The 14921-nt window shown below is 37.7% G+C and overlaps 1 protein-coding gene across 2 annotated transcripts in view; it reads right to left on the bottom strand.

Moving 5' to 3' along the window:
* DCDC2 (doublecortin domain containing 2) overlaps positions 1 to 14921 on the bottom strand; it is a 54065-nt gene that overhangs the window by 24006 nt on the left and 15138 nt on the right. For both annotated transcript variants that reach the window (XM_009093892.4, XM_018918287.3), the window contains exons 3-7: positions 12785 to 12861; positions 12534 to 12665; positions 7820 to 7963; positions 6970 to 7024; positions 5306 to 5492 (exon numbers count right to left, since the gene is read on the bottom strand). In XM_009093892.4, the coding sequence (XP_009092140.2) occupies positions 5306 to 5492; positions 6970 to 7024; positions 7820 to 7963; positions 12534 to 12665; positions 12785 to 12861 (595 nt within the window). The remainder of the gene's footprint in view (positions 1 to 5305; positions 5493 to 6969; positions 7025 to 7819; positions 7964 to 12533; positions 12666 to 12784; positions 12862 to 14921) is intronic.

Here is a 14921-nt window from a genome sequence, read left to right as displayed (position 1 = left end):
ACATCACACATTAATAGTGTGCTTTACAGATTACAAACACCAAAGCATCAGCTCACAATCTACTCAATTTGTCCTGAGGAGTGGTGAATGTAAGTCTTGCACAAAGAGCTTTCAACTCTACGAAAATCTTTAATCATCTTGATATGAGAGGATTATGACATGGATCAGTTGTAATATAAATGGCATGCTGGTGAAATTCTCAGTGTATAAAAAAAATAAATTCAAAGTAAATATACAGCTAGCCCAACTAAACTCAGTTGGAAGATTAGGTTAAGACTTAAATACACTGTGTGCATAATTCTTCAGATGTTAAGACCCAGGAAACAATCACTTTCAAACAGTCTAGCACTCAAGAGAAGAATCCATGAAATGCTAAATTGGCAGGGGAAATGACGGCAAAGAATACAGAATACATTTGCTACTATGAACATTTTCTTTTTATCTATTTCTATACACCCCAAAATATGCATGTGTAAACTCACTGTGCAATTTCTTGGTTTCAGATTAAAATTAATTAGTCACTTATCAGTGATAGCCAAATGCAGCCAGCTAAAATGCCAAAAGCCTCTTTCACTGTCCATCAGGAAAAATATAAAATTATAATAAAAATTAAATAAAATTCCTAAGATAGTGACAAATGCTTCCCTTACTCAATCCAAGACCTTTGAGTTTGAAGGACTGTTTTGGAATAAAACTACAAAGCCAATTTAGGAACTGCAATGAGCCTTCAGAATAGACAGGGGAGCTGTACTGATCAAAACAGTACTTGGGAGTCTCCATTATCACTGTGTTCCTGGAGCTGGCTTCTAGCTCTCCATGAAGAGTAAATCTCCATTTCAGAATAGGACTCCTCACTCTAAAATGAACCTGAAAATGTCATCATTCAAGGCAGCAAGGCAGCAATGACATAGCTACTTCATATATCCCATACTTCAGCAACCAGTCTAAACTAGATTTCTAATTTCAGTCAGCTGAGAGAACAAACCAATCTGATCACCAGCTCTTATGGTATTTTCATCAGCAGCCTCACTAGTCACACAGCCACTGTGGGGGTCTGTCTCACCCTGAGACAAGGTGACAAACCAGGACAAAGCAAGGGAGATTCTCGGCTGACAGGGAGACTTTCAGAGCATTAAAAGCACATACATTAGGAGAAGCTCAAACAGCCTGTATTCTGCCCTTTCAAGCAGGACTGGATGTTAATGCAGCTCTCCAGTGTATGAAGAGATACTGAAAACAATAGGTGAAGCAGTGCCCCCAGAAAAGGGGGCACTTTGCTGTCCTTTGGATCCCAACATGATGTCCCAGCAGCATAAGTAGGGAAGTACACCCAAAGGGAAGTAGGACAGGTCCTCAGCAGACAGGTAAACAAAGCATACAAGCACAGGTAAGCAAAAGTATGCACACAGCATGTCTCACTGCCAGAGGAAGCCATGCCCAGTTATTTGTATTCTGAAACCCAGAGGCCCAGTATCTTTAAACATTAACTTCAGTGGAGTTTTTTTTTGTTAAAAATGAAACAGTCCTTTGTTTTTTAACAAGATCTGTCCAGTTTGCCTGTTGGCTTTCTTTCCTGTTGGCTTTGTTTCCTTTTAACTAAATTAAAGATTCTTGTTCCACAGTTGTAGCACAGCATTCACATTAACTTGTAATGAATGCTTAAAATGCAAAAAAAAAAGCCAAACCAATATTATTTGCTCTGTTGAGTTCTCAACACACTTCCATAATTTTAATACTAAGCACACTACAGTTGTGCAGGCTATGCTTAAAGGCTGCACGGCAATAAAGAGAACAAATTATGAAATAAACCAAGCATCTGAGATAGTAAATAAAGGAATGAAAAATTGCCTTTATGGTATCAAAATGACAAGGTGAAACAACAGTTAAAAGAATCCAAAGGAAAGCAAAAAACCTTGGGGGAAAAAAAATTAGAGCTGACTTTAAAACTCACCAATCTCCCAGCTGTTAGAAAAATCCAAAAATTAATAGTATCACCTGAGGATTGAAATGGTGGTATTTGGGAAAACCCTGATGATAAAGCTGATGAGGGAGAATGAGTCTCTGATGAAATGACTGAACCTCTATGTCCTCTTCTAAAAAGGAAGAGGTTCTAGGATCAAAATTATACCCATAATTAAGACTGAAGCATTCAAAGGACCTCAAGGAAGTCAGAAAAAAAACATGGTCAGAACTACTCCCTGGGACCCCTTGCAAGTGGCAGACATACAGGAAAAAATAAGGATGAAAACCAAGGGAGTCAGAGACGGAGCATTTGTTGAAAGTCTCTCAGCAGCAAGAGAATGTTTCTGGATGGAAATGAAGCTGACGCATACTGGGCTAGGACCTGTGCCTATCAATCAACCCCATTCAATAATCAGCAGGTTTGCATATGGGGCAGGAGGAACATAAGTTATGGAAAGAGCAGGACCTGCTTCCATACCCACGTGGTCATCTCATGAAATATTCACCACTATTACAAGGCAATGTATGGACACTTAAATGGATACATCCCAATCTCCGCAGAAGTCAATCCTAGTATGTTAAGACCTCTATTGAAAGAAGCCCTAATAACATTAAAAATGTTTTCAGTAGGGTGACAAGACCAAATAGAGAAGACAAAGACATGACAAAGAGGAGATGTAATGCATAGTGAAGATCCCCAAGATGACCCTTCCTCTTGGGCAAGACTCTTTCATGACACAGTAAACCATGCTAGGGAAATGGGCTGGGAAACCCCATCCTGGAGAACAAACTTGTGCCTTTGAGGGGGCCCAAAAACTGAAGTGCAGAGACTTCCTGGGTGCCAGGTGAGGACTTTTAAACATACCTTGCCTGAGACAGAAGAAGGATCAAAACAGCCCTGAAGCAAAATGACCTATGGAGGACGGCAGTAGCTTTATATATTTCCCATGCAGCTCTCAGGCAACAACCAGAGAACACTTAGTGAAAAGAGTGCAAGGGGGACATGTGAAAAAAACAAAAGCTTTCACAGAAAAAACATACCTGCAAGCATTTGAGGAGAGGAAAAGAGATAAAAGAAAAAAACCTCACTGGTTTTTTAAAGTGCTGGGAAAACTTTAGGCTTTATCACCTGGTGCATTATGGCCTACCAATTTACTTATCATTAGGACCTAGAAAACATCCTTTGAAATATGTGATTGATAGAGGAGCTCAAATTTCACTAAACACCCCAATGGATGCTGAGAAATTAGACATAAATTTTAAAGGAAATAGGGCCCATGCACCAGAATTTAATGAACAAAGCAATTTATGTTATACTGCCAAAGTATGTTTATGTTTACCTGGGGAAAGACAATGGAACTCACACACTTGCAGTCACAGAACATTAAGAAAATACTTTAGGATACTATATCTTTAAAGGAGAAGTTTGGCAATTGCCTCATGGGAATATTTGGTCATTCAGGCTCACAAAAAGTTTCTGAAGAGAATGAGAAAATGTATTCAGCATTGATTGGTTTTAAGCATGTACTGATAAGAATGAAAGTGGTGTTTGGACTGCTAGCTGTCACTAAAAGCAGGTATGCTAATGCCAAAGCTATTATTTCAGGGCTATATAACTGCTTTTCCAGTCTTCCTGTTCCAGATTACACACAAACTGACAAAGGATCACTCTTGAGACCAGCATGATGATAGAGCACTGGGACAAAAAGGAGGGTATCAAAGGAGTTTTTTATATTATTATTATCCCCAAACAAACAGGATGGTGGAACGTGCTGATGGTTTGTTGAAAAGCTATTTTACACTTCATGCATCTGGATGGGATAAAAGGTTTCCCTCTTTATTATATGAGATAGATAAATGAAAAGGACCATGGTATAATGTGTACTTCTGCAATGCTGGCTTTCTGTCAGTGGCAGTCTTTAACAATGAGGTTTGGCTGGGCAAGGGATACTCCCAAAGCAGCACGGCTCACTGCTCCTACAGCCTGCCTGGCCTGAGCTTAAGGTCATTCCTTCTTGAGGTGTGTCCGGAACAGAAAGCACAAAAGACATCAACTTTGCAGGAGGTGACCATTCAGAGTCATTGTAGGACCTTTTCTTCCTTTTCTTTTAATCACTTCACTACAAGCTACCAAAGTTCTGACTACAGTGCAGCTCCCACACTCCACTGAGTGAGTCAGAGGTGAGTGCAAAGACTTTAATTTCTCAAGAGTTAGAATCATAGAATAGTTAGGGTTGGAAAAGATCTTTAAGATCATCAAGTCTAACTGTCAACCTAGTACCACCACCACATTCACCTTAAAACCTTGTCCTAGAGTACCATATCCATACTTTTTTTGAGTATTTCCAGGGATGGCGACTCCACTACTTCCCTGGGCAGCAGGTACAATGTTTTCTGTGAAGAAATTTTTCCTAACATCCAATCTATGCCTCCCCTGGTGCAACTTGAGGCCATTTCCTTTTGTCCTGTTACTTTTTACCTCGGAGAAGAGATTGAACCACACCTGGCTACAATTGCCCATTCCCACTTTTACTAACAGGTCTTTATATATGGAGGTAAAATAGAGGATCACAGAGCTTCTCCAAAAATACACTTGAGCTCAAACTAGACAATCTGCTGCCTTGAACAGCTTCTCCTACTTACACAAGACTCACATAGCATAGAAAAGCTGAAGTGAGAAGCAAACAGTCACTTCTTCAATAAACTTAGAGGCTTTCCAACCAATTCTGTCAGCAGGTGGAGCAGCAACAGCATTACATACATATAAATATTTCCTTATATATGGATGTTTGTGCCTAAATTTGCAAACTGCTGCCACTGCTGTCACAACACAGAGAAGGGCAAATTCTAAAAGGGCCTCAAGCAGCTCTACTGCAGGATTAGTTAGCTACCAGTAAACTGGAGCTTCTGTCTGTGTTCCTCCCCCAGGCTGTTTTTTTTTACACAGAGCCAGGCAGGTAATCAGGGATTCTCAGGGACAGCGAGGTGTCTTGAGAACACCAGCTCCTTTTCTTCACCTTATTGCAGGGCAGAACAGTGAGAAAATGGTGAAAATATATTTTTTTATTTTCCTTTACCAAAAGCATAATGATAGAACCATATGAGCTTAACTTCCAAGGTATACTAAAAATCAGACACTGCCTCTTGTGCTCTGTAAATGAAGCCAGGAATGTAGTGGCTACACACAGGCGCCTTTCCTAATCAGAAAGAACTTTGGCAATTCCAGTTGCTCAGAGTAAATGGACAATTCAATAACTATTCAAACATGTTATTCTACTGTTTCACTGGTTTAACTGAAGACCAAAAGTCACGATGCTACAACAGTGTTTATCTCAGTACTGACCATTATCCTGAAGGACTCCTGTGGAAGCTTTTACTGTCTGTTTTAATTTTGTAGAGGGGTTAGAAAAGTGTCGCCTGGACACAGAATTCTCTGGATTCTGGCTTTTTTTGTCTTTCCTTTTGGGAAGCTGAGGTGAGGAACTGTTTTCTCCCCGGTCACTGGTAGATTTAGATTGCCAATCATTTCCCTGAAAAGAAGAGGGTGTAATTATCAGTGATGCAAAATAAAAACCTTATTTTTAAAATTTCATTAAGGACTGGTATCAGATGTGAAAGAAGCATAATAATTTACAATTAGTACATTTAAGTGATATCCTAAAGCATCTAGAGAAGTATAACTATCCTACTGTATGATCTGACCAATTAAATTCTCAACAGCTTCCAGGAGAAAAATCACGTATTTATTATAAGAAAATAATGCTTCATTTAACAAAAAGAATGGCTAGATGAACCTATGCATGCATACATATTATAAACAGCTATCTCTCATTCATATGTGCGGACAGCCATAAGATATAACACGTTAATATGACTTGTTAATAAATCATTGTCTGTGTAAATGAGACCTGGGCATTATTCTAAGTGTCAAGAGAAGCTGAAAGAGAATGACAGTCCTCACAGCGCAGTAACACATTCAGTGCAATGTGAACAGAAACTTTTATGTTTTATAGCTTACTTCTTTTTAGTGGCTCCAGATACTTGTTTTGTTATGTTTTATAAAGAATGAATGAACATGATCAACTACCACAATTATAATGACAGACTGTGAGTCTGATTCCCTGCTGTCTTGTGCTTGTACAGCAAACTGCAGTTGTGGAGAACTGGTGAAAACAGACACTTATATTCTGTTTTGGCACTAAAATTAAATCCACAGAAGACTTTTCTTGTAGCAATGTGGGATTAGGCTCTTCTCCCAGTCAACAAGCAACAGGGCAAGAAGAAAGGGCCTCAAGATATGCCAGGGTAGTTCAGGTTGGACATAAGGAAGAATTCCTCCACTGAAATAGTGATTAAGCATTAGAACAGGCTGCCCAGAGAAGTGGTGGAGTCACCATTTCTGAAGGGGTTTAGGAAAAAACTGGACGTGGCACTTGGCGCTGTGGTTTACTTGACATGGTGGTGATAGGTCAGAGATTGAACTCAATGACCTTGGGGGTCTTTTCCAACCTTAATGGTTCCCTGACTCATTTTTGACACATATAAATGGCTAAACAGTATACAAAGCAGTGAAGGATCAAGCTCTGTATGTAGTGCTTACCTAGAATAAAACATATCAGATTGCCAACTAGTTTAGGACTTTTTCGGACTCAGTGTTCAGAAACACTGTTTTCTGCAAAATGTTTTGTGAAAGGTGCTGTGTTTTTCCTTTAGGTATATAATTTGAATAAATAAATAAATACACAAATGATCAAGTTTATAGGAAAGACCTTAACCCAGCAGCTGATCTTTGCTATGGAAGCTTTTATCAAAAACAAAACAGCCCTTATCACAACAATATTTTCTCAGATTTTTCTGTCTAATTGACACTGCAAATAGCTACAGATTCATCAGTCTTTAATAATCATGCCACCTGTGAATTTTTTTCTCTTCAGATTTAAATAAAACCCAAAGGACAGGCATTTTCCATCTGCCAGAATTCAACAAAATTAGAAATTTTATACTTACGCTGCCTTTAGACTTTCGAGATCCCACAATTGGAGGTAGTACAGAGGTTTTGGAACTGCAGGAATAAGCCATATATTAGAATTGTGTACCCTGTCACTGGCACAGACACTATGTATCTATAATCAAGGCAGATAACACCAAGATGGCTATGGCAACAGAGGTAATTGTTGTTTTCACTGCGTGTTTTCACTAAGCATCGCTTGTTCTGTTTACTAGACTATGTTTAAATGCATAATCATTAACTTATTCAACAAGTGCATTACCCTACAATGCATACTTTATATACCAAAACCTTGCAGAGCAGTATCCAGTGAATTAATATGTCAATTCTCCTTACAATTTCCACTTCTTTCCTCCTATTTCAATGAAATGGTTCCAAATTCTCATGTTTTCCAAAAGTACAGAAAGCACAAGGTTGTCCTTACAGATACCCAGTTTAGGACTCTATTATGTGATAGCTCTAGCCTACAAAAAATAGACCCAAACATAAAACAATCTTAAGGGAGTATATAGTTCACAAAAAATTACTAACCAAGAGTAGACCTAAACTGCTAATTCAGCTGTACACATTTGTATCCCAAGGAAAAAAAAAACTGGATTACTTTGACTTGGATTAATTTTTCTCAGATGCTAATTTTGTGATACATGATCAAGGGAATGCTTATGAGATGAACTGGTCTTCTGAATTTCCATTTCTGCTTTTGTTATTTTTATCTCAGTTTTCTCAGAAGCTGACAGTGAACTTTTACATCCATACTAACCAATGCATCATTCTTGGAATAATAATTTTGTACTTTATTATTGACATATACAAACACACAGGAGTGCATCACACACCTTTAGAACTTACCCCTGTGGCCTTCTTGTCGTAGATTTGGACAGCAGATCACCATATGGCAATTTCTTAAACTTTTCTCTACCCACTGCAATATAAATTTGCCCATTCTCCAAGTCTGACCCATTCTGAACAAGTTTTCCATCTACAGTGTAGAGTCTGAAAAATATGAATATGCCTATTTTAATAAACCTTAACATTCAGTTAGGTGCATTAAGAGCACTGAAAGCTATATTAATCTAAACTCACAAAATATATGTTGAATTTCCAGATATGAAACCTAATAAAGTACAGTGGACACCATACCATGATCAGCAACTACATTTTTAAAAAAAACCCAGCCAAGCAAAAAAAAACAAAACCCAAAAAAATACAGAACAAACAAACCACCAAGGAAAACCACAAAATAACTACTTAAATCACAGCTTATGTAAAACTATCAAAGTATGAAGTGCTATAATAGAAGAAATACATAATTTCTGGAAAGAAATACATTTCTTTATATTTCTAAGGTCTTCAAAACCTTTTCCTTGTTACTTTGGAAGGAATCTATTCCATGAGTTCCTGACCCCCCTCTCCTACCAAGTTCCACCTTCTATGTGTGCTCAGGGAACTATACAGTAACCTGGGAAGAAAAGAGCACTCATGACTGAAAGCCCTGTCCACCTCACACAGACCACGCCAATAACATTGCATCTATATTGTTGCATTGTGTAGATCAGAAGGCTGAAAGCTGATGGGAACAACAGTAAATACAGTACTACATTAAAACAAGAAGCCAAGTATCTTGGGCACATAGCAATGATGACTATGTCTATTTCACCAGGTAGATTTTTACCATAATAATTTCTTTTTAAGAAGAAAGAAATTCATCAGGGGCTGGTGGGGAGAATTTACTTCCTTGTCAAGATAGTGATTTTATTTTAGCATAGTCAAAACAGTGAGTAAGGAGGAACATTCAATAATAAATTAGTTCTTTCTTTTTGAACAAAGCATGGTTCAAAACTCAACAATATTTCTATTTAATTTAAAATTCAACAATAACAACTTTCATTAAATTCTTAAATGCAGGAATGTTGAATGGCTATCTCAACTGCCTTTCTAGAAGCCTTCTACAGGAGCTATACTATGTTTGAATTTATAGTCATAAATTTTAACACAAAGCAAAGAGATGTAAAATTATATACACAACTATACTGTGAACATCTGGGGAAGAGTATCAGAAGCCTACCTTGAGTACACCCTTGACTTACTATGTGCAAAAATTTTCAGTTTAATAAAGAGCTTTTAAAATTGATACATGTGGTGGCATAACCTTGAATAAATGCAGAAGAAAATCATGCACTTTACTGAACCAGGAATCACAGAATATCTGAGGTTGAACAAGATGTCTGGGGACCACCTAGTCCAACCATGCCTTGCAGAGCAAGAGCAACTAGAATAGGTTGTTCAGGACTGTCTCTAGGTATGTTTTGAGCACCTGCAAGAATGGAGACTCCAGTGCCTCTCTGGGCAACATGTTCCAATATATGATGACCATTACTGTAAATTTCTTTTTTCTTCTGTTCAAGTAAAATTTCCTTCTCTCATTTCGTGCTCATTGCCTCTTGTCCTATCACTGCACACCACTGAGAAGAGCCGGGCTCTGTCTCCTTCACTCTTTCCCATCAGGTATATAAACACATTTAAAAGATCCCCCTGAGCCTTCTCTTCCTCAGGCTGCAGAGTCCCAGCTCTCCTCACACTACAAGTATCTTCAAGCCCTTCCTCTCTGTGGCCCTTTGCTCTACTTGTTCCCACATGTCCATGTCTTTCTTGTATTACCCTCATAAAAGTACCCTAATTTTCTGTGTGTCTTCTGCCACGTGGGAACATGTTTCTAAGTGCAAAGACTGAACATTTTGAAAGGTGAAGTTGCAGCTATTTTAAATCTAGATCACACTGCAGCTTCCCTGAGAAAGGGAAGCTCTGGAGCACCTCATTTGTATGACTCATATTTATTTCATAGTGCAAACGTTCTACAGGCATGCCAGCAATTCAAAGAGCAATTTATGTTTCACTACCACAGAGTCAACATCAGTTACATACAAACAATGAAAATAAAACAAGCTATCAGAAAATCAGCAGGAAGCCTATTTCTGAATTAATCTCACTGTGTTCTGCTAGATTGCACTTCACTTTGGGAACTCGGGAGGAAAACCAGCAAATCAGTGTACCACAGCTTAAGAATTGTTTATGTATTTTTTGGGGCTGCAGATATAGAGGGGTACATACAAAATAATGGGGTTTTTTTGTTCCTGATTCTTCATTTTGCTTGTGCTTTAATGTTATATTTAAAGTGCGCAAGTTGTTTGTTTAATATAACTCAAAAAAATGTTACAGATTACCTGGCAATCTTTAATTGCATTTTTCACCCTGAAAATATTAATCACAATAGCGAAATCAAACATAATCAGTCTCTAAAGATGAAAGTGAAATCAAAAATGCACTTTTTAAAAATCGATCTTCAAACAAATAACTAACTAAATGGACTTGACAAGCACACACAACTTTTGTGACACAAATTTCTGAAGCTACTTTTTTACAATTTCTGAATTTTGAAGCCACAATTTTCACCCACTCTTTTTTTGCCAAAACCATTCACAGACCAGCTGGGCTCTCTCTGTCTTGTATTACGTAAAAAAATGTCCTTGTGGTCACTTCTTCTGAGGATGACCTAAGTTTGCCTTGTGAGATGTCAGTGGACCTCCACTTTCCCTCCTGAATCTAAGCTAAAAAGTGGCAGCCAAAGGAAAGCAAGCATACAGGCTGAGAAAGGGAGACAGCAAAGACAATTTCTGGGACAATATCCCCAAATTCCCAGCTGCTGATGCACCCAGTACCTGCCCAACAGGTTGCTGCATCCCATCCCCAACAACAAGCTGGCAAGCAGAAAAGCTACTTTCCCGTCATCTCCCCTCTCATATTTCATGCTTGCATCTCTATTCTGATCAGGGTGATCAATAATTTCTTTTTTAAAAAGCCCCATGTGAAACTGTGAGACTTTGTAGCTTTTTAAGTCTTTTAATAACATGGAAAAGAAAAAGCTGCCGTGTACATAATGCAAGTTCTTGTAAGTTCACTTATGCTTCTTTAATGAGGAACTACATCTTCCCAGCATCAGTGATTTTACCAGATTTCTCCTAATGCTAACATAGTTTCAGTAAACCCCAGCAAGTAGTGTGTAACTTACTAGAGAACTATGATCACTTTACTAATGGATTTAATATGTATTTCTAATATTTTAAAGAAAAGAAAATGAAAACTGATAGAAACTAATAGAAAACCAGCAAGGGGAAAACATTAAATAATTTAAAATGTCATGTTCATTATCTTATTTTTGAAGGATTAAAGATGAGCACTGAAGAGAACATCTCAAAAGGAATCTTAGTTATATATTCAATGCTTTTATGTACAACATTCAGTTTCACTAGAATGACACCAAGTAATAAGAATAAAATGAGAAAGATTTTTAAATTGCTAAACAACCTGAGAGCAGAAAGAATTGGTATGTTGTAAATGTCTTTTCTCGCTTTGTTCACTTCTGAATTACACTAGCGGAGAAACAGACCCAGAAAGCTGCAGGTTTACTTTACTGCAAGTGAAAATCCTAAGCAGACAGCTACTAGGAGCAAAGAAGTTCAGGGCTGAGAGAAAAAACTTGCTGAGAGCTAATATTCAACAGCATTACCTTAATCTTCTCTCACCCTTATCAAAAAGGAAAGCAAGCAGAAGAACTAAAAGACTACCTTATCTGCACTGTTTTGAGAAAGATTTTGCAAGCTTAGCTCCAAATATTGCATAGGCTGTGAAGAATGATTTTCCACAAAAGGTCCTTTCCCACCTGATGGGAATGATTTCTGTAATGTGCTCTGCATGGGGCAGCACTGGAATGTCAGTAATTTGCTTGCACACCTTGAGAGCCCACTTACACTGCAGTGTTTCTCACAGACATCATATCTATCATTTTGCTCTTAAACTTATAGAAACTACCAAATGCCATTTTAGGTAACTTATTTTACATTGTAAAAGCCTTAAGGGACTGAAACCTACCTATCCAAGAGGTCACCTCCTATTCCTCAGATACCTTAACAACTCAGACCAGATGAGATACTGGAACTGGCAAACCCCAACAACAACTTTGGCCTTGGCTTTTATTAAGAGGCTGAGAGTCAAATATGAAGCACATTGTAGTCTTGCCTAAGGTATCCAAATCCCAAAGAATCTATAATATTCCCCGTGAAATTTTTTGCCCCAATGAATTTAAAGAACTATCAAAATTAAAAAATAACACACATCACATGTATCTCACATTCCAAATATCTTCACCAACTTTACCATGCTCATTTATTTCATTATGACATGTAACTTATTTATTAGTACTAAATTTATTGCATTATTATTGTATTATTACAGGCCTGCTAATTAAATAGTTAATTAATAAATATTAATTTAAAAATAACAGTTCAAGCAAATTGCTACAATTCTTTTTTTTAATAGCAGTAGAAATGAAATGTGACAGTTACTTAGAGTCAATGTATTCCCACTTTGTGGCATTCTGATATATTTTAATTTTCTTACAGTGAAACTTCCCATAAAATAGGAATGATCCATTATATCTACCTATGGAGTTTTAGAAACATATCTAGGCATATAAAATGTATCTTTTAAATATTTGGCTTCCTTATACCTGTGAACAGCTCCACTTCTGAGGGTAACTTTTCCTGTCACCATTTCAAGAATATGGTCCCAGTGATTCAGTGTTTTCCTGGGAATGAGGAGGCGCACTGCAGGGCTAATAAGGTCGCCATTAGCAATCAGGCTGAAATAAAGCAAAGTAAAAAAACTTGGAGAAGCATTTTAAACAAAGCTCACCCAAAGTGAACACAGTATCACTACCACCCCTGAAATGGCAACCCACTAAGTGAAAATTCTACTCACAAAATAGTGTAGGGCTCCTGGAGAGGCTTTCGAAACCGTGCTGACACGGTGATCCTACTGTGAGTAACTGGCTTGACCTACAAGAACAAAAGAAGAATTAGAAGTTACACAGTCCTCATAGTCAGAAGAAGTTTACCCTGACCACCATCAGCAAGTGGGAAAACATGTCTTTTAAAAGCATGCATGTTATTCCATTCCAGGTTCACCTTTTACATAGCACACACAATTACTGCTGCAGATTTATGTGTGTGCTGAGTAACAACCACAGCACAGCATACCACAGTGCACCATGGCACAACACATGGTTTGCACTGAGGAGACAGAATTGTATGGACATCTCTGGTTGTTCTACAGACCCAAAGAAATACTCCCAAATGCTGTTCTTGCTGTCTTAGTCTTTATTGCTTATAACCATGGTGCAGACAATTTAACTATCTCCTCTTTTTAACAATAAATGACATTGCTAGATTCCTCTGCTATTATAATAACTACCTTTGGTTTTGTACAGGCCTTAATCCAAATACATCAGTAATTTATAAAGGTTCCTGAATACCTTGCTCATTTTAGAGCAATGACTCAAAAGTGAGGTGAACTGCAGATTTTTAGCCTTCAGAATAACATATAGGCTACTTAATTCCCAGAATTATTCCCTATACTCTTTTGAACAGACATTGCATTGAGATAAAAAATAATGTTGTTATTCTGAAGAGAAAGATAAAAAAAGAAAAGGATAAACCCAAATTCCAAAATCATTAGGAAGATTTGTTTTTAATTCTTCATCATTAGCAAATCTAAAGAAGGTGTTAAACCCAAACAAACATTCAAAAGTTATAGTACATGCATTTACAAGTTCACTACATTTGTAAAAAAAATACCATAGAAGCTTAGGATTAAATATCTGGTGTGCAGAGAGACATGTTTTCAAATAGATGTACAAAGTTTATTTAAACTGGCAATTTTCCAGTCACCACGTAAAGCAGTCTAATGACACAGTATGTTGCAATTTTATCACACTTGGTGCTAACTTAACCAGTACTTCTCATTTAATTGTGGGAAATGGTCTGAACTCCAGGGCTTTTAGTCTTTGCTTGGATTTTGACACAAACTCATTTAGTAATGACTAGAATGCTTTCCAGTTCTTTCTCAGGCATACACTGAAAACAAAGGTGCCCAATCTAGTAAATATTCCCAATGGGCTAAAAATTATTATTAAAATAATGAAACCTGACTTCCCACATGGGTCAAAGAATGTCACACAGCAAATTCAGCACCAAGCACATTAATTCTGGAGGTGAGATAGCAAACTTAGGAGAAAAGGAACCAACAAAACAAAAGCAATATTGGTGCTCCTTAGCGTAGAATCATTTCAAGTAAAATACAACAACAGGCAAATCTGTTGAACAAAATCTCTTTTTTTCCAATGTCTGCTGAAAAAGAAGCACATTTATTCTGAATTTAACTCACTTCAACTTTTTGTGTTTTTCAAAGGCCCTTGTGAGCTGTGTAGCCCTCAAACATTTGTGTTTTGAGAGACTCAGAGGACATAAAAGCCCACAGTGTTTATGGATGGAGAAAGGTAGAATCAACCTTTGCACAGCTCCATAGACTAAAAGACTAAACAGAAGCGACCAGCCCCAGAAGGGTGTGGTGATGTGAAAGTCAGTGCAAAGGGATATTTTGGCCAGAGACATCTACAAGAGGAGAGACAGCAAGGAAGATGTTATTACTGCATTGTGCTAGCATGGCTTGCAGACTAGCAAGAAGACTCCTGGCATGGCTGAGGACCTTCAGCAAGCAATTCACAAGCCATTTGCATTTACTCAGACCTATTTTGCAGATGCATGTTTGTTTTGGCCTCATGCAAAGAGAAATTTTGTACTATACTGTACATGCACTAATGCCTAACATAATTGCAGTTCACAGTCTTGCTGTCAATTCCAGTGTGATCTGATTCAGATGAAAGATTCACACCTACTGCCACAGGCTTGGAAAGAGAATAAAAAGTTGCTATCGTATACCTCACTAGGGGAGGCAAAGACATTTTTTGAGAACTGCCAAGTAACTTGGGAGCTCAGCCATTCTTGCAGAAACATTTGAAGCATACTCTTCTCAGCATAACTGGTCATTTATTCACCAA

This window comes from Serinus canaria, chromosome 2 (assembly GCF_022539315.1).
Source record: "Serinus canaria isolate serCan28SL12 chromosome 2, serCan2020, whole genome shotgun sequence".
Taxonomy (NCBI): Eukaryota; Metazoa; Chordata; class Aves; order Passeriformes; family Fringillidae; genus Serinus; species Serinus canaria.
Note: the sequence above shows the minus strand (reverse complement) of the source record. Positions and strands in the feature narration are given on the sequence as shown.